Genomic DNA, 27,637 nt, shown 5'->3' on the forward strand with positions numbered 1-27,637 from the left:
AAGTTTAGCTTCTGTTAGGGTAAAAGATATAGTCGACCGATGCAAAAAAAAAAAGTAGATTTAGTTCTCTCCTATTATGATTTTTAGTGCAGTTTTGTACAATTTGTGAAACAGAGTTAGGCATTAAGGTGCATTTTTTAAAGTGTATCTATTAATTCGGCAATTTTCTAGTCTCATATCTGTTAGACAACTGATCGTCTATTGTATAACTTGTTTTAAAAAAACAAAAGCGAGAGAAAGAAACAAAAAGATCAAAAGCAAATAAAAATTGCTGAATCTGCTCCTTTTCTTCATTTCGAGATCCTGATTCATCATTCTCGCCAAACCGCATGCCAAGTCTCGTGCGGAGCATCCGTTGCTGTGGCAACCCTTCCCAGCTGAAATCCTCCTCCCCTAGCGTGTTTTGACGCTGATGCTGCTACGGAGCAGCTCAGATTGTGTATTGTCGGTTGGGATAGCAGTGGCACTGAGAAAACGTTCCATCCACCACGCAACATCTAACAAAGTGGCGTCGGCTGTTCCTTTACACCCCCAACGATCAGAATGCCTACGCTACGAGAGAAAATCGCTGGATTACTTAGACAGTTACCATCACACACGGATAATACCAAACCTGAAAATCATCAACCCCATATCGGTTCTACACCTAAAGAATCATTCATTCAAAAGTATCTGAATGGGTAAGTTAATGCGAGAACTTCTTTAGCATTCAGTTTTGTAAACAAAAGAAAATTCGAACGGGTGGTTAGGTTTGCCTCCACGTTTGATAGTGTTTTTTTTTTTTTTTTTTTTTTTTTTTCCCAAATCTATCTCTTGAAAACATGTTGAAAAAATATCGTGTCGTAGGGATATATGTATTAAATCAGGATGTGTTTAAGTTTCAATGAAAAAAAAAAAAAAAATAATGAATTTTTTTTTCAGAAGTTGAAAGTAATCTATTACTTTCTGTTATGAAATGAAATAGCACTGTTCCTGTAATTATGCTACTTAATTTTCGAAATATAGATTATAAAATTGTGATTGTAAAATTTAATATATTTTTTTGTAAAATTTAGTATATTTTTTGAAACTGTGGGCAAGGAATAATTTATGGCAAAGGGCATAATTTCGAAAAGTGATTCAAACAAAAGATTGTTTCTTTGCGGTTTTTTAGGGAGGTTGGCAAACGAGATATTTTTTCTTCCTTTTTTTATTTTAATAAAAATTTTTGTAGTTAGATATAATTGTTCACTATCAGGATGTAGTTAAATTTGAATGAAATAATAACTATTTTATCTGCTATTCTAAGTATAAAAAGAATTTCGAGACCAAGTTGTATTTGTTGCTGTTATGATATGGATTTTTATAGCATTGTAACCTTACTGATGCTGTTCAAATAGTTTATTAAAGTATTTATTATTTTGATATTTTTTTTTAATGTATACTGTTTCGCCGTCGATTTATAATTAAAGATTAATTGTTCGAAAATTTCGTGTGAATTCAAATTATGCAATTCAAGTATAGGATATTGACATTAAATAAATATTTAAAACCCTATTTTGCGTTTAAAAACTTTTAGGTGCTTGTTTTTTAAATATTTATTACTATTAGCAAAATTAACCGATTTGATAATGCTCATCCCTCAAAGAAAGGTTTTTATTTTGTTTATTGCCTTTATTGAAATTTAAAAAAAAACGAAATCGCATTTTTAAAAAGCTTTGTAAATGAAGAGTTGCTAGTAAAATTAAATTTGCTTAGTAGTAGACTTTTACTATGTAAACTTTAAGGCGTTGTACCGTGGCTTAAATTAAACAGGAAACGCATAGTTGCATTTAAAATTGCCAGTGAAATACTTAGAAAAAAAAAATGCTTTTTAAAACTGTTTATCTAAGACCCTAATGCGGAACGAACTGGAAATAAAACTGATTGATAACAATTTCTTATCTAAGTTTTATAAACCAAATTTTTATCTTATCGAATAGTGTTACTCGAGTTACAATTTCACGTGTAATTTAAAAACTTCTGTATTGGCATTTAATTTAATAAGAAAAAAAATCCTTCATTTCAAGTTGGATTTTCGCATTTGTTAATATTGTATGGTTACAAATATTGTGCTTACCCAAAAGAAAACGGATTTTAAAACATGCGCGTTTATTTTTAGTTACTGTTGGTTGGTTTCGAATGTTGATTTTGTCGAATTTTCTCCTTTTTAATCTAAACGAAATGAATTGTAAAATATATATAACAACATTGTCACTGAATGAGGATTTTGTATTGTCACTTAATTTTTTGAGATGCCTTTGAATTACTTTCTAGCAAGTTCATGTTAAAAGTGAAAATATATAAATAAATAAAATAAAAATGCCATATTCCTTTTTTTTTTTTTTTTGTGCTTACACACAATGGAATTGTTTGTTTTTGATAATTCTTTTATTCGGATATTTTTTTAATTGCTTATTTTGACTTGAATTGTTTGATACTTTTGAATAAATTTTCATTTCATTTTGCTTTCTTTTTTTTTTTTAATACGTTGAATGCCAAAAAATAAGTGAACATCAGTAGGTGAACTAATTGAATCTTATAAGAATGGTATAAAGATCTATGAAGTAAATTCAGTTTTCGATTTAAAAATGTTATAGAATTATTAAAGCAATGAATATTTATTTGCTCTTCAGGGATGTTCGTATTATTTTCACATTCGTTTTGTTTCTTTTGTTAATAGTATTATTTCTGTGTCTTAAGGTTCGATAATATTTGTAAATTTTCAGTGTCGCGTTTGACCGATTCGAACTTTTAAATTAAACGTATCAATACTGTAATTTAAAATCTAACAATACTATAAATATTGCTTTGTTTCCATGTCTCATTTTAATCGTATGAGAAAACTTTTAATAGAATATAATGCAGAAAAAAGATACCCATTCGCATCCATTTCACTATCGTTAGCTTCTAATTTTGCACCAATGGCAAATTCAACAAATAAACATAGAAAGAACGTTGTTTATTTTTAATATGAATAATTTTACATAATTAAGAGATAGTTGCAGCCTATTAGACGCTGAAAAATCCGAACAGAAATCGAATATTTTTTTGAAGTTGAAAATTTTTACGACAAATAAATTATTATGAAAAAGGAACAATTCTTGCCTATGATATCATCAAAAATTTTGATTTTAAGAACCTGAAGAAAGCTGGGGATTTTGTGTAACATTTCCAATCTTACATGTATTATGTTCGAAAATAATTCTTTTTTTTGTTGTTGTTGTTGAAACCTTTTGTAATGAAAATTAGTCTGTTGACATATTTCACTAATTTTATGTTTGGGACAATTATTTCTATTTGAGTTAGTTTAGACATTGATAGGCTATTAAATAAACGCAAATATTTACCAGTATTAATTTATTTATTTTGTTAAATACAATACTAAATTTAATTCATTTGTAGTATGTTCTTATAGTATTATAGGAAAACATTAATATTACTTTTTGAGAAATGTGATAGTTCCTCTTTAATGATGCATATTTAATATCCGAAGAAATCGTCGTTATTTTACATCTGTTTTACTTTCATTTTAAAATTTAATCTTCATTGTTTCCTTGTTCAGTAATTGCCGTCATAGTAAAGTTACATGACTTTCACTTCAAGATATGAAGTGCAAGTCATTTTTCACCATCATTATAATTTTGTGTTGAAAAGTGGAAATACAAAATTACGAAAATGCAATATCATGATTGCTGCAGGATATTCGAGTTTCGTTCTAAAAATTTGGCACTGTATAAAAAATTATTTCTTATTAGCTTTCCTGATCAGAATTAATTTGCATAATTTAATATAAATAAATGTCGTATTAGAATGGTTTATGTGCATATTTAAATAACATACGTATTACGATGGCTAAATATGAGTAGTTGACTTATTTACAAAGAAAGATTCGAAAGTTCTGAACTATTTTATCTCGTAAAAAAATTCCATATTGAAAACTAAACATCCACTATTATTTACAACTTTGTAATTAATATTTTATTTAACAATCTAGATTAGAACTTATAAATCGACTAAAATCAATTAAGGAATAATTATTTTGAAGCAACTTGGCACAATTATGTATAGTTTTCAGTTAAGAAAGAAGGGTGGGGGGGGGGAATCGAAAATAATCGCACAATGCCAATAAAGGTTAGTTTTAATCTTTATTGGTTTAGAATAGTGGTTATTTAACTTTTATTGGTTTTAAAACCTTTAGTTTTAAAATATATTTGCTTAAAACACAACAAAAATGGAAATGAATCTTGTTGCAAGTTTTTAACGCGTCCTAGAGTAGGTAATTTTTAATAGGATACAGAGATGATCCTTGAAGTTCAATAAATATACAACTGCTAACAAAATAGTTAAGCAATAATAATGGATTAGTTATAGATTTTAAGTAACAAATAAGTGACTGTCAACTACACTGAATTATTCGAAAGGTGTTAATTTGTGTTAAGTCGCAAGACAGGCGTAGCTGCTCATGCATCTATTATCTAATTGTATGTTTTTCTTTAAAGTTGCCATTGCATTCCAGCATTTTTTTTGTTGACAGTTTTTAAATGTATTATGCGAACGTCGATAATTTGAATGGAATCAGTTAATGAATTTATGAATTTATTTGCATTATTTGTAAGTTAATGTAATTTTGATTTCTTAAAAATATTGATTCTCAATACCAATTAGTGAAGTATAATTTAAACAGCATTTACTTTACTTAGCATTTTCAGAGAAACTTAGGAGTTGTATTGGTAAAATGTCAGTAAAGAAATGCTGATATCGTAACGAAACAGTACTCTTTAAATGATGGTCGGTGTGGAGACGGGGGCGAACTCAAAGACAAAGGGAATGAGTATTTGTTTCATTTTATTATATTTGTTTTACTTTGGTATTTTGTTTCATGCTACCGGATTTCCGAAACATCGTTGCTGCACGAATCCTTCCGGCTTTGTTGCAGTTTGCATAACGATCTAAACCAAACATGGCTTTAATTTTTTTTTCTTTAATTTTTATTGTGATCTGTTTATTCCAAGACTATTTTTCTACTTAGTAATTGTTTGTACTAAAAAAATTTTTATGCTGAATCGGATGAATTAGTATTTTTTATCTTCGTACAAGATACTTTATCATAATTCCGCTTTTTGTGAAAGGCTTTAGATGAATTTCTAAAACCCTTTTTATCAGATTATCTCTTCTTTAATGCATTGTTTGTTTTGCTTCATTTTTGGTATCAAATCCTCTTATGTAACAGCTACTCAATTCGTATTGTAAATTTTTTTTTTACAAAGATAAATTTTAGAGATTCATGATTAATTTTCGAAATTCTCTGCGTTTTCCGTGAAAACTAAGTGCATTTAAAGAGTAAAAGTAAATAAATAAAATAAAAATGAAATAAATGTCTTTATTTTGCATTATCTTAATGCTAAATTTCATAAATTGTTTATCGAAAGATCGAATTTGATTTAATTCATTAGATCAAATTCGTTTTTTAAATATTTTATTTTTATCTTCAATATTAGAGAGAATAAACTTTCTGCTGTTTGTTTGAATGATTTATTTTATTCAATAACCATGAAAGAATGTTTTTAATTTACATTCCGAGTATTTGTTTACAGAAATAGAAATTCAAAACAAAATATAAAGCAAGAAAAGAAAATTACTTAACATATTTATTTTTACTGATAGAATAATTAGATGCTAATTTTATTTAATATTGTCCTTAATGCTATTTCTTTTTCTTTTTAAAAATATTTGCGTACTTAAATCAGTTATTCTCACGAGAATGGCAACAACTTTGGAATAAAAATATCGTTTTCACAATAATATTTATGCCCTAATGGAATTGTAATAAAATTTGAATTTTTTAATTATAATAGATTTATATATGCTTTGAAATTTGTAATAAAAATAGATATGAATTAAATAAATAATATTTTTTTAATAAATTCTTATTAGTTTGTTCCACTATGTTCATATTATTTCAGTGGCATTTTTGCTTTATATAGCTTCACCGTTTAATTTACCTAACCTCATTTCCGTGTATTACCGAATGAAAATGCAAGTGTTACACCTTTTTGTGACGTACATACTGACCGTTCATTGTGTCCTTCCTTTTTCCTACGCAACTACCCTTGACATTAATACAGATCTCAATCCCGTTTTTCAAGAATAACCCTTTCTTCATATCAGTAGCCATGGTTTTTATGCGCATGTTTTGTTTTGTTTGATTTTTCTTCCAGCAGGGCATTTGTACTCTCTTCTATTGCCTATCTAGTGTTCTTGCTAATGACTATTACTTTAATTTGAAGAATAGAGTATTTTAAACTGGAAACCGTGAATTGTGTTCAAAAGTATGGTTGGGTGCTATGCATTGGTGGATTTTGATTGCAAAAAAATGAGAATACACCTCTGAATATTCTGTTTTGGCGTTAATAGATTTTTTAAAAAGAAACTTTAGCAGTTTCTTTTCTTCACCTTTTTCTTCATTTTTTGTACTACCATAATTTTAACATTGTTTTTAAATGTTTTACCGCTGTAAAATTAGAATATTAATTTTGCTACTTTTTAGAGTTTTTGAAGCAGAAAAAGCTTTTTTTTTCATAATAAAGAAAATTTTAACAGCAGCTACAATGGCATTGAACTATTAGGCTTTTGTTGATTTTTTTTTTGTCATAAACTAAAGAATTTTAATTTCTTGCTAATAATAATAACAATGAAAGCATTTCGCAAGACATAAATCACATGATAAACAAACGGTACATAATTAACAAATAACTGCACTATAACGTTGTTGTATGCTTTGAAGTCCTGTTCAGCAAAATGCTCATTTTATGGTAAAATTTAATTCTTAATTCTGTGGTAATTTTTACGCATATAACGTGCGTATGAATTATCTCTCATGTCTTCATTAATTTCTTCTACGCTGTCAAAGGAATTCTCTTTAACTAGCACATAATCTGTCTTTGTGCTTATAATATCTTGTGCACATAATCTTTTTTGTCAACGAAATCATATTTTAAAAATTTTGTAAAAGTTTTCTTTTATCAGTTTGTTTATTCATTATTCTTATTTAAACGGTGCTTGAAAAATACAAATATTTTCACAGTTAAGAGTATGACGCTTAAGAAAAGTTTAAAAACTCTTAAACTTATTCAATTCCTTTCCTTTTAAAATGTGCCTTTTACGAGTTTAATTCTTGAACTTTATGGACTTGGAAAGAGAAGTTTTTAAATAAAACATGCATTCTAAATTCCGCTACTTCATTGTAGTTCTTCCTTTTATCATGTTTTTCGCCATAAGTTGTTGAATGTTCAATGCTTGACTAAGAAAGTTGTAAACCTCGAACATCTGCTTTTGGAATAAAAGAAAAGAAAAATAAACTTTTTTTATTGCGTGCAAGTCCTTGCGTTTCTACAAATTCATTATTTTATATTTATAACGACAAAACTATTCTTATTTTATTGCTTAATTCGTTGTTGAAAGCTGCTACCATATTGTTTCATAATCTAAGTGGATCATTTTGACAATTAAATTCTTTATTTACGCAATAGGACAAATACCTCTGTAATCGAATACACATGTTCAATACGAAACCCGAATTTTGCTTTTTATTTCGTCTACAAACAATTGTTTGTCATTTATTTTATCAGATATATGATATTGTAAGAATATTAGATAGATTAGTCATTTAGTCTTTCTTGGTATTAATGTCATTAGTTATCAGAATTAAAAAAGCATTATTACTGAAGAATTTGATAAGGAAGTGAAAATAATAATTGCTAATTGTAAACTTTTATGGCATTGGGTATGGTAATTTGGTTCATTGCGTTTGCGTTGAAAAGAAAATTGGCGCTCTTACTGTATAAACTGGTTTCATTTCCGTTATCGTCATGTTGAACACTATCTGCTGGAATATTTGAAATGTATCAAACTTGGATATTTAATTATGAAATCGCGTTTTATGAAAATACGAAAAATCATCGAAAATTACTCTTAGGAACAGTTATCCAAAATTATTATTTCAATAGAATTTATTAAAAATTCATCTATAAACTTTTTTTATATTACTCCAAATATTTGTTACTCATCTCAAATATGTAAGCTCATTGATTTGTATTTCATTTAATATTCTAAGTTTTAATAATCATTTCAGCTGAAGTTACAAATTCGTAGAAAATATCTATAATTTTACAGTTAATTGCCAAGACATATTTCAATTTTTAAAACTATAATAGTCTAATAATTAAAAAAAAATTACTTTCTTTTTAAAACATTTTTGATATAATTCTATTTTTGTAATAAAATAAATGGTAAGAAGTTTTAAATATATTCTTGCTGATAAAAAAAAAATGCTCTTCTGTTGAAATCAAAAGGATTGTTAGTTTCATAAACTAAAGTTCATTTTAACTTTATAAACAAATCATTGCTTAGTAACCGTTGTCATCTTCAAATAATATATAATGCATAGGCGTATTATTTGATTTTCTTGTAGTTTGTGAGGAAAAAAAATTATTTTATCGTAAAATATTCTCCTGTTTTAATGATACATTGTATCTTAAATTTTGTTTCTAAATTGTAAAATCATTTATTTATTCGTTATAATAAATCTTGAAACGGAAAAAAATAAATGAAAGATTCTTAGAACAATCGTTTGCTCGTTTTAGAGGAAAAGATGTTTTTAGTTAACCAATCAAAATGATCTTTGGATTTTAAATATCTGTTGCAATTTTGGAAATGGTGTTTTCAAAGAATCGGTAGATATATGAAAAAAGGGTTTATCAATAGATTCAATATGATTCCGTCTGAATATTTTTTTAAATATGAAATAGAAGTTTGCTGATTCGTTTCATGAAAATTAATACGTTTGAACTCTTGTTTTACCAGTCGTTGTAACACAACCTACGTTAGAACAAACTGATTAAATGCTATTACTGGTATCTGCAAGTGGTATTTGCTAAGAAAGAACACTTCCTGCTTTTCCAAACCTTTACATGTTTCGTAGCAATCGTTTACCATAAATAAATAAAACAAAAATTACATTGAGTATCTTTTAGGTGTGATTAAAGTTCATTACACCACGTGATTTCCGGTGAGAGTCATAGTGTGTCATTGGGCCGGCTTTCCTAAAACCTGTTAGGTGCCCGTCGGGACGATAGCCACAAGATTTTTCTTTTAATTTTTGGCATCATGTTAAAGCCTCAGGCAGTTACAGGTAATGTTCCCGCGTGAGAATTATATGCTCTTGACTGAACATAAATTATCGCAGATTTTCTCGAGGGAAAGTTAAACGTTAAGACTGTTTTTGTTTTATTTTTTCTGCCCATTTAATTATCTGAGACGTGAGAAGATGCACAAGTTGATAACCTTGTAGATGTTTTGAATGTTTATGTTTGTATTTCTTTGAGTAAGTAATTACAATAATAAGCAGTTTCGATCTTATTGATGAAAGTAATATATTATTGACGAGTATTTCTTTTTCATTCATCGTATAATGTACAAAATTACGATTAATGTTGACGATATATAATAGAAACAAAGGGACGCTATTTTTGTGATTTTAATTCAAATTCGATTCCTAAGACTTACGCTAATAATAGATACTTGCATTTTCGCTGACTAAATTAGCGAAATATGATTGATTCATAATTTTTTTTTTTTCATTGCTAACCGATATATAAATTCTTGTTTAAAAGCCAACGAATGGAAAAAGAAATTGAAAAACAGTTAGTTTTTCGCATGTATTTTCCCTTGAAATATGTTAGAAATATTGTATAATAAAACATGGTGGTGTAGCTTTCTGTCATTTACATTTGTGATATTCTATTGGTTAAAAACCTTTTAAGTTTAAGGTAAAAATGAATCCTCATATTATAACGAAGACGTCGAGTTGAAATTAATTTATCTTCAAGGGTGTAGTTGTGCAATCAATGATATGTTTTTATTTGGACCTACGAAATGGCATCATTTGTATTGTCGCGCTTTAACTTTTTTCCTATTTATAAGACGAAAAAGAGTTTCTATTCTCTTAGTTGGCAATGTTTCAGTTCTCGATTCAGCGGATGCATATCGAAAATAAATCGTCTGTTTGTCAGCATTATTCCTTAAAAATATTTTTACTGCAGTTTCATATTTTTGTCATATTTATCTGCAAATATATTGCCATTCTTATTACTTGTATCTCGGGATTTTTTCATATTTAGAAACAGAACATTGCATGATAAATATATACTTCATTTAGTAGGCCAAATTTAATTTTCAGAAAAATTATTTTTACCGCAAATTTTCTTTGGCACGTTGCTCAAAGAACTGTTGCCAAATGACGCACTATCGAATGCTGATCAAAATTATATAGACCGTATATTTTACCCATACAGTATAATTATATATGTTTACTTTTTGATGAAATTTTGTAATTTCTATAGAATATTAATATGCTCATCATGTCAGACATTTTTAATAGGTTTTTAATGATTAATTGCCGCGCCTTTTTAAAATAATTTTTCTAAGTTATATAGAGACAAATATATTAGATGTTTTTTTTATATAAATTTTCTTCCAAACGCATCAAAAAATGTAATTTCTCATTACTGTACCGTTTTATTTATAATAGACAGAAATTATCTTATTTTTACTGCACATTTTTTTTTTGTTTGTTTAAAAGGAATTGATCAGATTTGAATTTTATTTATCTATTTTTAATTTTGATTGATATGACGTTTGATTTTAGATTCTATTCAGTGTGAATCGTAATTGCATCTTTTATATTCTGATCTTTGGCGACGCCTTATCGAATACTTGTTTAAGAAGGATATTTTAACATTGAAATGAGTAGGAATGAATCAAGACCAATGCAAAAGCTAACAAACCGCATATTGAAGTTTCATTGCATTTATTTTTGAGGTTTCCAGATGAATTTTTAGTCTGTTGTTATAAATATGAATTTTTTTCTAACACTTTTATCTTTTGTCAAATGTAGAAGATTCATAATAATAATAACCTTTAATTCTTTTATATCTGGGGTTCCCATTTTGCTGGCCGTGACAAAATTTCAAATGTTTATTTATCTTTCCGCAATTTGCAAAGATATGTGGTCTAGAATTTTCATTAAGTCGCTCATTAGAAATATATTTTTAAAGAAAAATAATGTTTAATATTTTTTTTTAACAAATTCCTTTCAGACCCAGGAAACCCTTTCGGAAACATGTGCTTTCGTCTAAGGAAAAAATTCAATTCGCTTAAGAATGAAATAAATCGCTGTTGACTCGGTTTCTAACAAATGAATCGCAATGTTTAAAAATTTGGTAATCTTTGCTTTATATTATACATTAAAATTGAAGAATTTAATCTTTTGTGTGTGATAACTTTCAAAATTTCAAAGAAAACTTAAAATATTCTGCGTCATATGATATAAAATTTAAAAAAAATTGAAGCCATTTCAATATGTTTAACTTTGACTGCCGTAAACGTTAGCGCTGATTAATTTATTGTAAACTAGCTCTCCTGAGACCAGTTAATTTTATAATTATAAATATATTGAGAATAAGGGATATTGTCTAATTTCCGCTAAATCTCTAATTCATAATTTCTTCATGATTCCTTAAACGAAGTATTTTTAAACATCAAATAGAGATATATAAAGGCTTATTGTTTTAATATTCTTTCACCTATTCTGTTAGTGTGTATGAACTTTGCTAATGGAGTCGAATCCCATGACATCATAGTGCCATTTAAAGAATTACTATCTTCTAATTCCACGTCGTTTTCTGCTGTTCTTTCTTATTCGTCATGCAAATTGCATGCATAATAAAATAGTATCTTCTCTTCTTCCCCTAGCTTTTAGAAGGGTAGAAAATCACGTGATTATTATATTTAATGAAACAAAGAAACCGGTTTGAATTTCATATAAAAACTGAAAGCTATTATTAAAATTATGAAAAAAAAAATTTGTTAAATATATCAAAATCCAGAAAATTGCATCGTAATTCAATTGTAGTATGAAAATATATTTTTTTGAATTTTAAAATAATGTAAAATTATTTTTCTGCTATATTTTCAGAAATTATTATGGTAGAACACCAAAATATCGCTTAATAATGCATATATATAAAAAATTTCGTGAGATAAACATTTCCATCCTCCAAATTTGATAGCTTTAGATCAAATGATCTAGCCTGTAGAATGCCAACACATTTTGCATTATTATTATTATTATTATTATTAGAGATTTTATAGTCACAAAATCAAATTCCAAATATATACTTAAATAATCGCATTTTTGAGTTATCGCATTTACATATTTATGAAAGTACAGACCGACAGACAGTCAACCTCTCATTGGATATGGCCCAAAATTTCATAAATGACTACACTAGTGTTTTTAAATTTTTTTACTGAATTTTCATCTAGCTTTCTTCGTTTCAGATTTATTAAATTAACTTATATTCGAACAGCCGAACAGACTGACTTCCTCTCAATTTGGCTCAAATTGATAGATAACTATAAATATGGTATAATGATCATGTACCAAATTTCATTCGTGTGACCTGAAGCATTTTTGGTAGCTTTGTCACAGACGGACAGATATTTTCCAAGAATGTGTTTTTCGAACTAAGGAAGATCTAAAACGTGGAGATTCGAAAAAATCTTACTCTAATCGTCAAAACATACGACAGATTACATAACTCACAGTAAGAAACAGATTACATATTTTTCTATATATTACAGAAATATATTTCTATATATTCTGTATATAGTATGTATACAGAATGTATAAATACTTACGCCTATGTCGCGAATATTTTATGTAGATATTTTATTATTACTTTTATTAGTTACTCGAAATGGATATTGAGTAGAATAAATATTAAATTTTATCTTTTATATGTGCAATAAAAAAAAACGAGTGTAATTGAGAACTAAAGTTATTCTCATCAGTTATAGTGAAACTTAATATTTAATTCACTATATCAAAGAATACATAAACTATTTGCTGGTGGAATATGTGTGTCGAAACTATTCAAACCATTATATGTTATGCAGGTGTGTAATAAGATTTTTTAAGTAGAAAAGCCAGTTTTTATTTCTACTTTAGAATTTTTCTATGAATTCTGAACCAGTGGAGCAACCGCTTTTCTCGAATAAGATTTGAACGTGCTCTTTCAAACTGCTCCATGGCTTTAGTCTCAATTATACTGCGCAAAGAGCTTTAATTACATCAGTTTGACAACTTCCTGAAGTTTAACTACAACGTGCTCCGTTGCATTGCACGTTTCATAACAATTTTTTTTTTCTTTTGTGCAAGCTTCAACTTGTAGTCAAAAGAATAAAAAAAGCTTGGATTTTTTAAATCTAAATTAGGCTAAACTCTTTTGCCTTATCCATGCATTCTTTCATAAAGCATATATTTAACAAAAGAAAATTTGCATGCCTTGAAGGCGAAATTTAATATAATTGGAAGTCATTAGCGTAAAGTGTCTCCGCCACGATTCTTAAGTACAATGGTAAGCACGTGTTTGAAAAATTATCATATTTCTTAATTATGTTGATTGGAATGTCATCTTCCATTGGTCTGCTTATAAAATTCGATATTGATTTAATTCTTTTATAAAAAGAAATTATTTCGAATGTCTTCTAACTCTGATTATGCAATCTAATGCTGAAATTGTTTTGTTCCTATGTAATATTTTGTGATTTTATATGAAAATTCTAAAAGAATTATCTGCTTCCACTGAATTTTGAAGTTTTCCAATGATTTACTTCCATTATATATAAAATATATAAATTTGTTATTAAATTTATTTTGTTATATATATTATATATATTTGTTAATAAATAACCTTGAAATGTTTAACACGTAAGCGATTCACTAATTTTGGAATTATTTTGATGTATTTTTTTACTCCTAATTATACAATTCTATATTTAATTACACTTTGTAATGACAGTGTTACATTAAATTGTGTGACAATAATTATAAGTGATTTGTTGAATATTAAAACTTTAAGCAAAAGTAAGATTTTTTAAAAAATATTCTTATTTGAAATATAACTAGAACCCAAGTTATATTAATAATAAAAAAAGCTTCTTTATATAAAGAAATATTTCCACAAGGCGGTGCAGACAAAAAAAATTATGGTTGAATCATGCGTTTTAAATACTTATACTCATATTTATGTCTTTTAGCCGGCTTTCTTTTTTTAAAAAAAAAACCTGTACCCTTTCAAAATAAACTTTTTGAATCGTATGGAATCCTACTTTTATAGCTCATAGAACTTCGATCACATGCAGCTATGCCACGTGAAAGATCTAAAATTGCGCTATAAAATATCACGCTTTTTATTTCAAGGATATACTTTTCATCGATATAATTCTATTATATAAAATTTCTAAGGTAACGTTTATCTTGGACACTCCACAGATTCACCAAAACCCTATTGTTAGAATCACCAGGAAACTATCGATTCAAAACGCGATGGGTATTGTGAAAAGCTATAACTCAAAAAACCGTGGAACATTCAACTAATAACCAGAAATCACTGATCTGTAATAATTTCCATTTATCTTTTAAAGGGACACAGAAGCACCATTTCCTGTAACATTTATTCACTGATAATCATTTGAAGAATGGCCCTAAAGCACAGCATGTGTGTTTTTCCATGTTCCTGCGAGAATCAGAACAGAACGAATTTTTTGAGTTGGGTTGAGTTGTTCTGTTAAGAGCAGACGATCGAAAATTCTAATACTAGAAACGCGCCGAAAGAAAGTTAAAAATAAATGACGTGTTTGTTTTATTGTTATGAGAACACCATTTTGCATTTCCCTTTTGTTCGTTCGGAATAAAATGCATACTTTTCTCGGATATTAAATCAGAAAGGCGAATCATTCTACGCCTAGATGCATTCGAATTCGAAATGACGGTGCGGTGCTGAAGTGCATAAATGTTCCACTCTTCTTAACACTATGGGAGAATTCTTTTGATAATATCTTTAGTGCTATAGAAATTCTTCTCAGCTTTAATGTATATGCATGGATTGTCTTCCCATTTGAATAAAAATGGGAAAAAGAATCCTCCATTTTGATTTGTAGAAAACAGGAGCAAGTTTCCTATATCCGCCATTAAAGGAAACAACGTTATTTTTCCGGTTATGTCATTGAATCAATTGTTTAAACCGCTTCCTTTCATAATCGACTCATCTAAGTTGACGGTGAAAGTTGTACCGAAGGTCAGTTCTCTATTATTGTTTTTGAACATACGTAGGCGAATCAATATTAAATATACGCTGTCTGTCTGTACATTGTTATAAATGAATAATATTGCTTTTCAAAGAATGGCAACTATGTACAATCATAGACACAAAGAATTCATAGAAAAATTAGCTGTGTATATTTTCTGTTAATTATTTTATAGCGGAAATTTTTTTACTAAAATATCTTAGTTGGAAATTTAATTTCTGCATAATTGACTTTAATCTAATGTCATTTTAGAAATTTTATTTGTATTGATGATTTAAATTAAAACAGAGCAACCTTGATGCGTCTTCCCCTTGTCATGGAAGGTTTAGGATTTTGGAAATTTCTGGCTTCTTTTGATAACTATGCTGTTTTTATGTGCAGCTTATGTCTTTGTTCAGTGAATGATTCATAAGAAAAACACAATGGATATAAATTGATTTTAGCTTTTAAAAAGTAAATGTCCGTCGTTTTTAAGTTATTCGTTTATTGCTTGATATGATATTTTATTATTTTTATTGTAAATTCAAGGTAACTCTTTTTTTCTTGCTTTCTAGAATATATTTTTCTTTATTTTCTCTACTTTTAGACTGTCTTTTTTTATTTTGCTATTTTTATTTTGTCATTTGGAAGAGTTTTTAAAATATTTATTCTATAAACACAAACTGTTTTCCCTCTTATCTGCTATTAATTTACATTTTAATGAGTTAATTGTACTTTTTCATGTGGTATTTCTTACCGTGAAATTAACAGTGACGATAATACTACATAACACCTAGCAAACAACCTCATTGTTGAAAAAATACTTGTTTCTATGCGTTTTGAAGCTGTAGAAATAGTTCCATGAAATTAATAAACTTGATGTCAGCAGCTAGAATTTCGGTTTGCGTATTATCAATTGCTTGTATTTAAACGAAATTTCGTTAGAATATACATATTATTTTTAAATATATTATTATATTGAAGATTGGGTGCGCAATGCCAACGTGAGCTTCCATTAGCTGTAATTAATGACGTAAAAGTGGTAATAATGGGTGTTATTAATGAAATTTAAATAGTTAACCTTATTAACATTAAGTTACTAATTTTTTTCCTTTGAAATATTTTTTTTCTCGAATTATTTTCGTTCTTTGGTGGTTTGAAATTTATTCTTCAGTAAGATTTTGAAAAAATTCTCTTAATGGTAAAACCTACTACAATAACGCATTACAAAAGTGAAGCAAATTATCGGCATTAGAATCATTGATTTGTATTATAACTTCTTTAATACATTTTGATATTAGAACAATGTAAGGAGATTACTAAAATGCTTGGAAAAGTGTTTCAAAATTTCGTAGCTTATTCTGAAATACTCTAAAATTAGGTTTCTTAAACAAAGGGGATCCATAGGGTTAGAGCCTGAATTTTAGGATTGGGAAAAAACTGACTGTTGTCAGTAAAACAGTCTAATGCTCTGAGAGCTACTTCAACTTTATTATCGATGGAAAAAAATATCTAGATTTGAAACTTTTCGTATAAATTTTTAAAAGAAAAAAGTATTTAATTTATTTTTATCTTTTATGATTGAAAGCTTCATTTTTGTTATTTATTTTCTTGTCTTTTCTTTTCTGTATTAAAATTTTTATGGCGTCTTCATGAATGCTCATTTTATCTTGAATGTATCTTTATATATAAATGGAGTTGTACAATATTTTGTGCAGCCTAAATTTGATTTACAAGTGAAAAACAGTTTAAGAAATCCTGCTTTAATCAGTTCGCGTTAATCAAAGTTCCTTTCTATGTTTAATTAGTAATTCCATCTTATCGTTTGGCAAAACAGATGGAAGTAATTTGCGCATTTTACGTTTTAACGGATAAACCAGACTTCCTAAACTCACATTAACTCTTTCATTGCGATATGAAATGAGTTTTAAATCGAGATTTATGTGCAGCTGCCATCTAAAATAGATGATCAGATTGCAAAGTGTTAAGTGGTTGTATGAAATATGATTCTGAGACCAAGCAAATTATTTTAAATGGAGTAGCTGGATTTTATTGGCTGATTTTATCGTTTCGTCTTGAAATTAATTTCAAATATATGCAATTATTTTTGAATTCTTAAGAGTTGATGAAGAGTATTTTTTTTAATCAGTGGCAATAAATCTATTTGTAAAATCAGGTAGAACTAATTGCATGATTATTGTAAATTCTTTGTAGTTATTTTTTCGAATAACAAAATGTACAAAATAAATGAATAATTCTTTGCTGTTGTGTGTAATATACCTCTCGTATGCCTATATTTCTATCGCATGTATTTTTTTTTCATATTCTATGTAGTTAATCATTTGAAAAAGCTAACATTTTTAAAGCTGCTTTATGAATGCTCATACTTTGAGATGGAAATTTCTCATTCATTGAGTGACTGATTCTAATTTATTTTTGAACATTAATTACGACTAGCCGTCTTTGACGAACAGTTGTTTCGCTGGGATAAAGGGTTGTTGCAAATTTCTATTAAATATTTGTGTAACTTTTCCTTAATAACTTTTCCTGCAAAATATTGTTAAACTTGAAATTTTTATAGATCTTAATTATTTATACGCAGACTAATTTAGAAGCCTTATACCTTTCTGTTTATTTTATTATGCATTTCTCTAAATTTCTGTCTATATTTTTGATACATAACAATAATATCACAGAAAAGAGCAGCAATTTTTAAAAATCGATGCATTTAAAAAAAATTCCAATATTACTTGGTTCAGAAGTTAAATCTTAATTTCCAAGATCACGAAAATTTCAGAAATAAATAAATAAAAATAAAAATTTGTCTTGAATTGAAGTTTATTCAGTTTATAAAAATAAACCGAAACTTTATACCTCAACCCGTCTGTTATGGGGAAAAAAAGCCAGGATAAAATATTGGAAGCAACAATTGGTTATTGAAAGGGATTTTAGTTTCACTTCTACAAATATATTATTGCATTATCAAATATTTTATAGCGAAATATGTTTTAAATTTAAAAAAAAATTAAATGGCAAAAAATTAATATAATTGAAAAGCTTTTTTTTTTGTTGTTGTTGTTGTTAAGATGATTTAAAAATTATTTTTGTTCTGTAATATTTTCGGAATGTATCGAGGAAAAATGCATTCCAAAATTTAAAAGAAAAAAAAGTCTAGGTACATATTTTTTCTCTCTCTACTTAAGCCAAGTTAGTTTCCTCTTAAACGGTCTAGCCTGTAGAGCGCCAAACCACAAATAAATAGACATTCATCTTTTTAAGTAGTAGAAATTAATAAATTCTTTTTTCAGTTTCTGTTATAAACACTAGTCTTTCCTGCTGTATCCTTTTTTAATCCCCATAATACTGTTTTTTTTAATAATAATTTCCGGAGAGCAATCACAAATTCGGAGAACACAAATAAGCAGCGTAACATAAATTTTATTTACATTGATTACAGTTCTTGCAGAAGAAATCGTTCTTAAATATGTTACATTTCATGCTTCTTAAGTTTCGTTTCAATTTTCCTTCACATTTGTTAGCCAGACGAGCACATGTTGAACCTGGGTATTCTTGCGTTCTCGACTTTCATTCGTTCACTTCTGCTGCGGCAGTTCAAACAGGTTACATTGACTTAGAGTTCTGCAAAGTTAGCATACAGTGTCGCTTTTTTTTAAAGATACGTTTATTTCTCAGGCATTGAAATATAAAAAATCTTTTGTTGAAATATTTATCTCCGAACTGTCTTTTACGAAATATCACTATGGTCTTAAGCGGAATTTTGTTAAAAAATATTTAAAAAATTGCATGAATTAATATAAAAAATTTTCATATTCACTTTTCTGTTTTAAAATTTTATAAATGCAGAAATATTAAGAAATGTACTAGTTACAAATTAAAAATAATGGAATATCATTAATGTGTGCAGATTTTAGGTACTTGTTAAAAAGTGCGGTGTTCTAGCGGAATCTGAAAATGATATGTGTTGAGAAACTTGTCTAAGCAGCGTTATAAAAATATATAAATATAGTCAACTTGTAAAAAAAAAAAAAAGTTTTATTTACTTTATCAAATAAAAGAAATTTTTTGTTCTGAAGAACAATTTTTGAATTTTTTTCTTCTAAATTCGTTGCATGCAATTGAAGCATTATTTGAAAGCTACTGCATTACTTTCAAAGTGGACAACTACTGCGTAATAATGTAAAAATTATAGCTTTTCGATAAAGAATGTGCTGCACTTCCCTACTTGATCATAAATAATTTCGATTCCACGTATATCGAACTTTTTATTGAAGACAGTAAATTCCCCCAAATACCGTAATTTATGTTTCTGTTATCGTTTTGACTGTACCTGGTATCCAAACGATTTTCGATTCTGTTGTAATCGATATCCTTGTTATTTTCGAGACGCTGCATCGCTACTAATGAGTAAAAAGGATTTGTCATGAAACTCCAAACTGTTCGTTGGATGTCACCTGTTTCTTTGACCTTGGACTCTCGTTCACTTCAGTTTATATAAACAATTGTTGTCAGGTGTGTTTTCAGCTGTCCTCAGCGACTATCAGAATGGAAATATGGTCGGTTGCTGAAATAAAGATTTGAGAATTGGAATGTCACAATTCTTTTGCCATCTTTCCAGAAAAATATGGCCGAATTTTTTGTCACATTCTTTTATATTTTTATTTTACTTTTTAATTCAGATTTAAACACTAAAAAAAAAAGCAATATTTTTAATGATTTAGAATAATGTAGAACAAGTTTCTTTAAGCACAATTCATTAATACTGCCATTTGATTAATAATTTTTCTTTCGTACATTTTTCTATTTTAATAGCACATTAATATGTTCTGTTAATCCATTTAAGGGGGAAAAAATACTATTTGAAAACTTATCAAGAAAATTATTATTAATATAAACTATTTTTACAAAATATAACGCACGGTATCTTACAGATTAACCGATTTTAAATACATACTTAACAGCTACATTTACAATATATTTTTTATACAAATAATTTTAAAATTTTATTTATGAAATATGCTGTTTCCTTCATCGTAATACTTTGTTGTTTTTGCTTTTATAAAATGATTTAAAAGGTTTCATGCTTGATTAATAATAAGATGATTAAAATTTCAGATTTGCTTTCCTTTTTCTATTATTACACTATCTTATCATTTATTACTGCCATTTATGCTTTATGTTTTTTGAAAAAACTACTAAGAACCTACTAAAGAAATTGTTTAAAATTGCTTGATAATAATTACTGTAAACGCCATTTTGCTTTATTTGCATACAAGACTGTCTCATCACTATTTACCCGAAGCAAAATTTACTAAGCTATTATCTTTTATGCCTAGGCTATTGCCAACACAAAATAATTTTCACAATTTAACGCATAAACACAAAGTATTTCTTAAATAATTTGAATGTAGTTATATAAACGGTAGCCAAACACCATTTTATTTATTTCGAAGTCGCTTATATCTAAGAATATGTACATTGGATATTTAAATATATATCTGTAATGGAATAGTAATTAGTAATGCAATAATCTGTTTCTTTAAAGTTGCAGAATAAGAATTTTGTATTTTGCAAAAATAGTATAACTGAAAACGAATATTTTGGAATTGGATCCTATTTGCATAATTGCATTCCATTTAATTCTTGGGCTATACAAATCCTCTTATTCTCAACGAAAGTTTCTTGGTAGTATTTGATCATTTTACGTTTAGGTAGAAGGTTTACGTTTAGGTTTCTGAATAAACTACGAACTTAATAACAAATCCGCTGAAGCGAATAATCTTTCTTATGCAAAATGTTACTGCACCACAGACCTGGTTTTCTTCTTATTTTTTCAGAAGAATTTCCACCTTTTAGAAGCATTCTGTCTCGAATGCAAAGCAGGTAAAGGACACGATCCGCTTCGCGCATCAGCAACCGAGTGCGAGAACACAGGCGTCGAATGTTTATAGTAATGAAAAAATTGTTCTACAGATGGCGAAAAGAGAAAGTTCGGAATGAATAGAAGTGGCTGTGAATGTAGCACCGCGATTCTTTCTGACAGACGATTTGCTTCCCCTCCGGCTTTTGTAATGGGTAGATGAGGTCAAGGACTTTAGTCCATTGTTAACAAAACATGTCATAATTCTCGTTTTCTCATCTTTCATCTCAAGAAGGAAACAATGAAAGATAAAATTACTTGAATAAGAACTCGTAAAAAGTTTAGGTGGAAATTCGCTTTGATTTTTTTTTTTTTTTTAATTCTTAATTCTGTTCAGCTCAATGTGAAAATCGTTTGCGGTTTGCAATTTTGATTTTTTTTTTATTCGTCTGTTTTTTATTAATATCCTGTAACTGAAACTATTATGTAAAATTGAAACTGTATTTTCTATTTTATTTTTGTCTTCAGTGGGAATATATATAATATATATATTCGATATCGGTAGTCGCTGAATTTTAATCACGTTATGATGGTTATTTTATAAAGGTACATTTTTTTTCATGCATCATTTTGATATTAGAAAATATATTTATAATGAACACATATTAATCGATTTCAAAATAAAATTGAACACTTGGGTTTCGATTATAGGATTAATCTTGTTTCTATCACAGAAGCATATTCTTAATTTTCATTCTACATTATTAAAAAGAACATAAAATTCGTTACAAGAATCAACATCTATAAATGTTTTGTAATATCACCGAAACTTGCCGTCTCTTAACCTTTATTGCAAAGCTCCATTGCTGATGATATTCTTTTAAGTATTAATTTTTAGAAAGTGAGTAGTTCAAGAAATAATATACCTGTTTTTCTTTGAAATACTATGAACCAAGAAAAGATTTTTGAGAATTTAAAGTTTGATCGTTTTTTTTTTTTTTTTTTTTCCTCCCTCCCTTCCGGATTTTATGTGTTATATGTGTTTATTATAAAAATGTGTGTGCATATGTTGGAACTCTATAGGATATGCTTCTTATCTAGATGTACAAAATTTAGTGTAGATATGCTTTGAAAGGGGGAAATGGATCGATTTTTTTTAAAAAAATTAATTGTTCAAAATTTAAGCTAGATTTTTGTATTGTTCCGCGCTAATTCCCGAAAATATTACTGCACAAACAAATTTTTATACCGTTTTAAAATTTAACTATATTTTTTGCATAATTTTCAACCTTAGATTTCATTGTTGCTATGAAATTCAAACTATTTTCATTGTTTCATCAAATATTTAATCGTCTGATTTCCATCATTGATAGTTTAGGAAGAAAGATTCTGTCTGGTAAGTATCTGCGCAGTTTACATGAGGAATGACAAAGTGAAATTATATTATCGCAAAAGAAACGCGCAGTTCGAAATAAATTACTCAGACACTTAAGTTTTTAATGACAGTATGATGTAACAAGATTCAACTAAATTAGGAAGATTCTTTTGCACAATAGACGGAGAGAATATGAAGCTATAAAATAAAGTGGTTTTAATTTCTGTCATAATTTGATGCTTAAAGATATTTTGTTGAAAGAATCATGTAAAAGAAATTTAATTGAAATTAAACGCTATGTTCTTGACAAACAAGTTAGTCGCGAAGAATAGTTAGTAATAAATAACTAGTAATAATTAATGATGACCAAGTGCATAAACATGGATTAAAAAGATAAATATAATTATTTGGTATATATTTTATAAATGAAATTAAAAGATTTTTTTTGTAAAATTTGCTGATGATGTAATCACATAGCAGCTGAGAGAGGTGTTTATTAATTTTTAATTTTCTCCTATTCTCATTTTATAGTTATTATCAGACAATATTTAATAGCAACTAATTAATTACCGTTTCGTACTGTTACAGTTATGGTTAATTAAAACACTCTGATGGTTAAAATAGATGTCTTAATTCAAAAAAATAGGAATCAAAATTAGAATTTAATCTAAAGGATAAATATCGAAAATTATTTTAATTCAATTATACAATCAAGAAATAGCTCAGAAGCTCATATATTAAGATGTATCACTATTTTCGAATAATATTAGAATTCAAATTCTGTATTGTTTTCTCTCTCTCTCTCTCTCTCTCTCTCTCTCTCTCTCTCTATATATATATATATATATATATATATATATATATATATATATATATATATATATTGCATTGTAAATTGTCTCGTATATCTTGGTAAGTTAGTTTAATTTTGTTTAGCAAACCATATATCTTGAAGCATAATTAAAATAGTTAATCATAAATTTATAAAATGGTCGTGAATCCTAAATGTAGATTGCACCTATGTGATGCTTTAAATTTCTATTGCCACTCTAATCGAAATGTGAATTTCTTTAAATTTTATTGCATAAAATCGAATTTAAGAAAATGAGTACAGATATTAATGATGCAAGAACTCAAACAATTCAAACCTTTCTCATTGCTAATATAGTTCCAACATTCTTTTGATAATGAAATTAGAATTTTGTCTTGTAGCTCAAATTTTCGGAAAAAATGGTTTTATTATTAAAAAAAAAAAAATCGTAGTATGCGCTTTTTTTCAAAAATATTTTAAAGTAATTTCACGATTTATCGTTCCATTTTAAAAGTTAAGTTTTAAGATTTTTTTTTGTTTTACTGTGTGGCGATATATGGGTATTAAAGCAACAACAACAATCAAAACCTGTCTGCCTTATTCTTTGTTGTTACCCGTTGTTGTACAAGATTTCGAATGGTGAACAACACTGTAAAAATATTCCCTTGGGTTTTTGTGTTGCTAGGTTTAATCTGAAACATTAGGAAGCTGAATTGAAATGAACAAAAAGTGTTCAATATATTAATCATATCCTATCGAGGGGCACTTCAGATAGCTGGATGAGATGCTTCCGGTATGTTGGTTGATTCTCGCCACTCGGGTGGGTATAGAATTAGTGTGAAGGTGGCTACCTCCTTACTGATGACGGAAAGTACCTCTCATGCAATGGCCTATAGGACTCACTCAGTTCTCCCCAATGATTCATTCATATTTTTTCATTTCCTCGGCCAATCGGAGTAATCAACTTGTGATACTGAATATCGTTGCTTATATTGACACAACCTAATCATCTCTTTCAGGCAAGCGCATCGAGTGGTCTCTGATATGATTTATTAACGCGCTGCTACTTGAACCTTTTCAGCATATTCCGGTAGTTTTGGAATATGTTGTATAGTGAAAGAAATGTTTATTATTGTCTTCCATAAAAATCTTTCTTCGCCAGAAAGTAAGTAGAATTTACTGGAAATGGAGGATTTTAGTTAAAAAAATTAAAGCTAATTAAAAAATTAAAGCTATTACAGAAATATTATTTTAGTAAAAATGTAATAGACAACAGAATTGAAGGGCATTTCTTCCTAATATCGGCCTGGAAAATGAATTATGTTATTATATACTGGGAAGTTTTTTATGAATAGATAGCACGAGTTGTGATATCTGCATTAATATTTTTGCGCAAAACGTTCATTTTGGTAACTTTTAATTATATTTGAACGTTTCATATTTATCTTTTCACGGGAAAAGATTCTATTTTAAGGAGAAAGCTTCGAAATGAGTGAATGAATTTTTACTGTATATATATATAATATAATGATTTTACTATAAAATAGTTTTAGGAGATAGAAGTTAAAGGTATTAATGGAAAAGGAAAGCAGTACCGTGGTGCCATCTTTTAAAAAAGAAATAAAATGATTGAACTTACGAAAACAAAAAAATGCTACAAATCGCCCCTTATTTATAGTGGCGCCATCTATCTTAAGTATTGAAAACCTAATTTCAAATCTACATGAAATCTGTCGGTGAATTCTATTAAAATTTACTTAAATATGAGGTGTGTTATTTTATAGCATAATAAGAGATTAAATGATCATGCGGTAATAAATCTAGTTAACGCAGTTTTTTATGTCACTTATAAATTTACTCCAAAAATATTTGATAAAATTATATTTTTGCGAATGAATAGAACTGTCTCTCGTTCTTAACCTGTTTAATTTTATAGTTACTGGTTGTGTATAAGTAATATTTTTTACTTTTATTTTTTAGACAATTGACTCGAAATCAACCGGAAATAATATTTGGCAAGTGCTGCTATGACCTGCCGATGAAAAAAGTTGCTAAACTATCAAAGGTTGTTCTTGCTGCTCATACTGGTCCAAATGGAGGGCTAACGCAAGTAAACCGGAAACAGAAACCTTTCGAGTACCTAGATTTGGATGTCGATTTTATAGACGAAGATTATGATGAATCAAGTTCTGAGAACATTAATAAACTCAACATTAATGATACAAATCCTGTGGACAACAAAGAGAAAACAATTGAACAGATTTCTGATAAAGATAACCAGCTCTTATCTAATCAGGGTACTTTATTTTAAATATACTAAAAATATTTAAAGGAAATTTTAATAAAAAGTAATTAATTTAAACTTTTAATAAAAATGCTTATTATATTAATAATAAGTAATTTAAATATTTTAAATTAACGTCCATTCTAAATAATAAATTTTTGAAACATCAACTTCTATTTTAAAAAAAATATTTTTGAAATGAAGAAAAAAAAGCACTTCTTTCTGAAGTTACTTGTTTCCTTTTGAATTGTTTCATATTTCTAAAATTATGCTATAGAAAGAACTATTGTATTATTATAAACTATTGTATAGGAAAATTGATTAAAGAGACTTTTTGTATTAATGATTATATTTTTAAGAAGTGCTATTAAAAAAACTATAAAACTTTTTGAAATTATATTAATATGAAATTATAAAAATATTGCAATTCCTAATTAATTAACTCTCTGTTTTGCAAATTATTCTTTGTAGAATTCAAGAATTTTATTTATTAACCTTTATTTATTATTATACATGACTGTGATACTTCCAATTCTTGATTTTAAAATACATTTTATTGATTTTGTTATTCCTTTTCTATATGTAGAAATGCATTACTCTGATCAAAAATTAAAATGATTAAAGTTTTTTTTTAATATATAAAAGTAATTAAATGATTTTTTTTTTTTTTTTTTTTTTTTTGTTAGTGAACTTTACTTTGCTATTTAAAAAATCTTCAGAAAAATGGTTTTGGAATTTTTTTGGTGTTCTGATTTTTTAATTAATATGTATATCATAGTCACAAAATATATATAATATTAATTAAATATATATATATATATTCAAAATGTCACAAAATCTAAAAAAATATCAAAAGTGTTTTTTTTTTCAAAATACTTTATTTAATGTATTAAAATAAATATTATTATATTCTTTCTGTGAATTTGATATTTTAAAGAAATTGAATGTTTCCAGCATTTATAAAAATCTGGAAATAACTAAAAAATAATAAAATTTTTATAATTTCTGTATAATGTATTTGCTTGGCTTCTTGTGATGTTCATGTTTAATTTCTAATGGATTAATTGTATATTTTTATTTTTATTAGATTCTCAAGATGAAATAGCTGGTATAAAAAACTGGAATCAGCCAGATGAAAGAGCCTTTGGTATTGCAACAACTTTATATGAAAAACATCCTGTAACAAATGCTAATGCAGGTTAATATAAATTTTGCTTAATTTTTTTAATCTTTTTTTAAGCGTCTCAATACAAATACATTAAATACTTAGACATTAAAAAATATTTTATGATATTGCAATCATGAATCTACTTTTGCAAATGTGTACACATATATTTTTATTTTAATAAACACGATTTCTCACTTTAATGTAAGGAACTTAATTCATTTCACTAAAAATGAATAATTTATATAATTCACTTTCATGTAATGAATGGAAATAATTACTTCTATCTGTCGCATTTCTCTCGATCATTGTATTAATTTCCCTTCTAGATGTACTCACAATTTTATTTTATAAAATTTTTCCTTATCTAGGATTTAATTCAGTCACTTTTTGCATATTTGTTAGTATGCTTTTATTCTAATTACTAAATCAAATATTAGAATAATTTTTACACTTACATAGAAATTATTCTAAGCTTCAAATACCATATTAATTTTTTTTTGTAGATCTAATAGTTTTGTAGATCTGGGTTGCAGTTCTCTTTACTTCAAACAGTTCTGAGTATAAATGCATTTTCTACTTGCAATTCTCCTTTGTATGACATTTGGAAACATTCCAATTTCACTTTATAAGATTAAATCTAAAATTATAAAAAGGAAAAATAATATTAATAAATTGCTAGAAATAAAATTAATTTAACTTGTTTATTTTTAACATTTTAATAAAATTTGTTTATTGTTACTAAATATTAAATGTTGAAGAATCCGGCAACACCACTTACCATTTTAGAATTTTCACATTTCTTAAAAGCTTGTGCTATCTCATTTGACTTTATAACAATAGGTTTCAATTTGCCATATCTTTTGTTTGTTTTTAGAATGAATAATTGGATTTATCAATCAGTTTATGATTGA

At 27.3% G+C, this 27,637-nt stretch overlaps 1 protein-coding gene across 1 annotated transcript in view; it reads left to right on the top strand.

Moving 5' to 3' along the window:
- Positions 1-415: 415 nt before the first annotated feature.
- Positions 416-27,637, top strand: part of LOC129976681 (PP2C-like domain-containing protein CG9801) — a 39,732-nt gene continuing 12,510 nt past the window's right edge. Inside the window, exons 1-3 of the mRNA XM_056090385.1 lie at positions 416-680; positions 25,255-25,571; positions 26,646-26,756. Of these exons, the coding sequence (XP_055946360.1) occupies positions 544-680; positions 25,255-25,571; positions 26,646-26,756 (565 nt within the window). The 5' untranslated portion in view covers positions 416-543. The remainder of the gene's footprint in view (positions 681-25,254; positions 25,572-26,645; positions 26,757-27,637) is intronic.

Source organism: Argiope bruennichi, chromosome 7 (assembly GCF_947563725.1).
Source record: "Argiope bruennichi chromosome 7, qqArgBrue1.1, whole genome shotgun sequence".
NCBI classification, from domain to species: domain Eukaryota; kingdom Metazoa; phylum Arthropoda; class Arachnida; order Araneae; family Araneidae; genus Argiope; species Argiope bruennichi.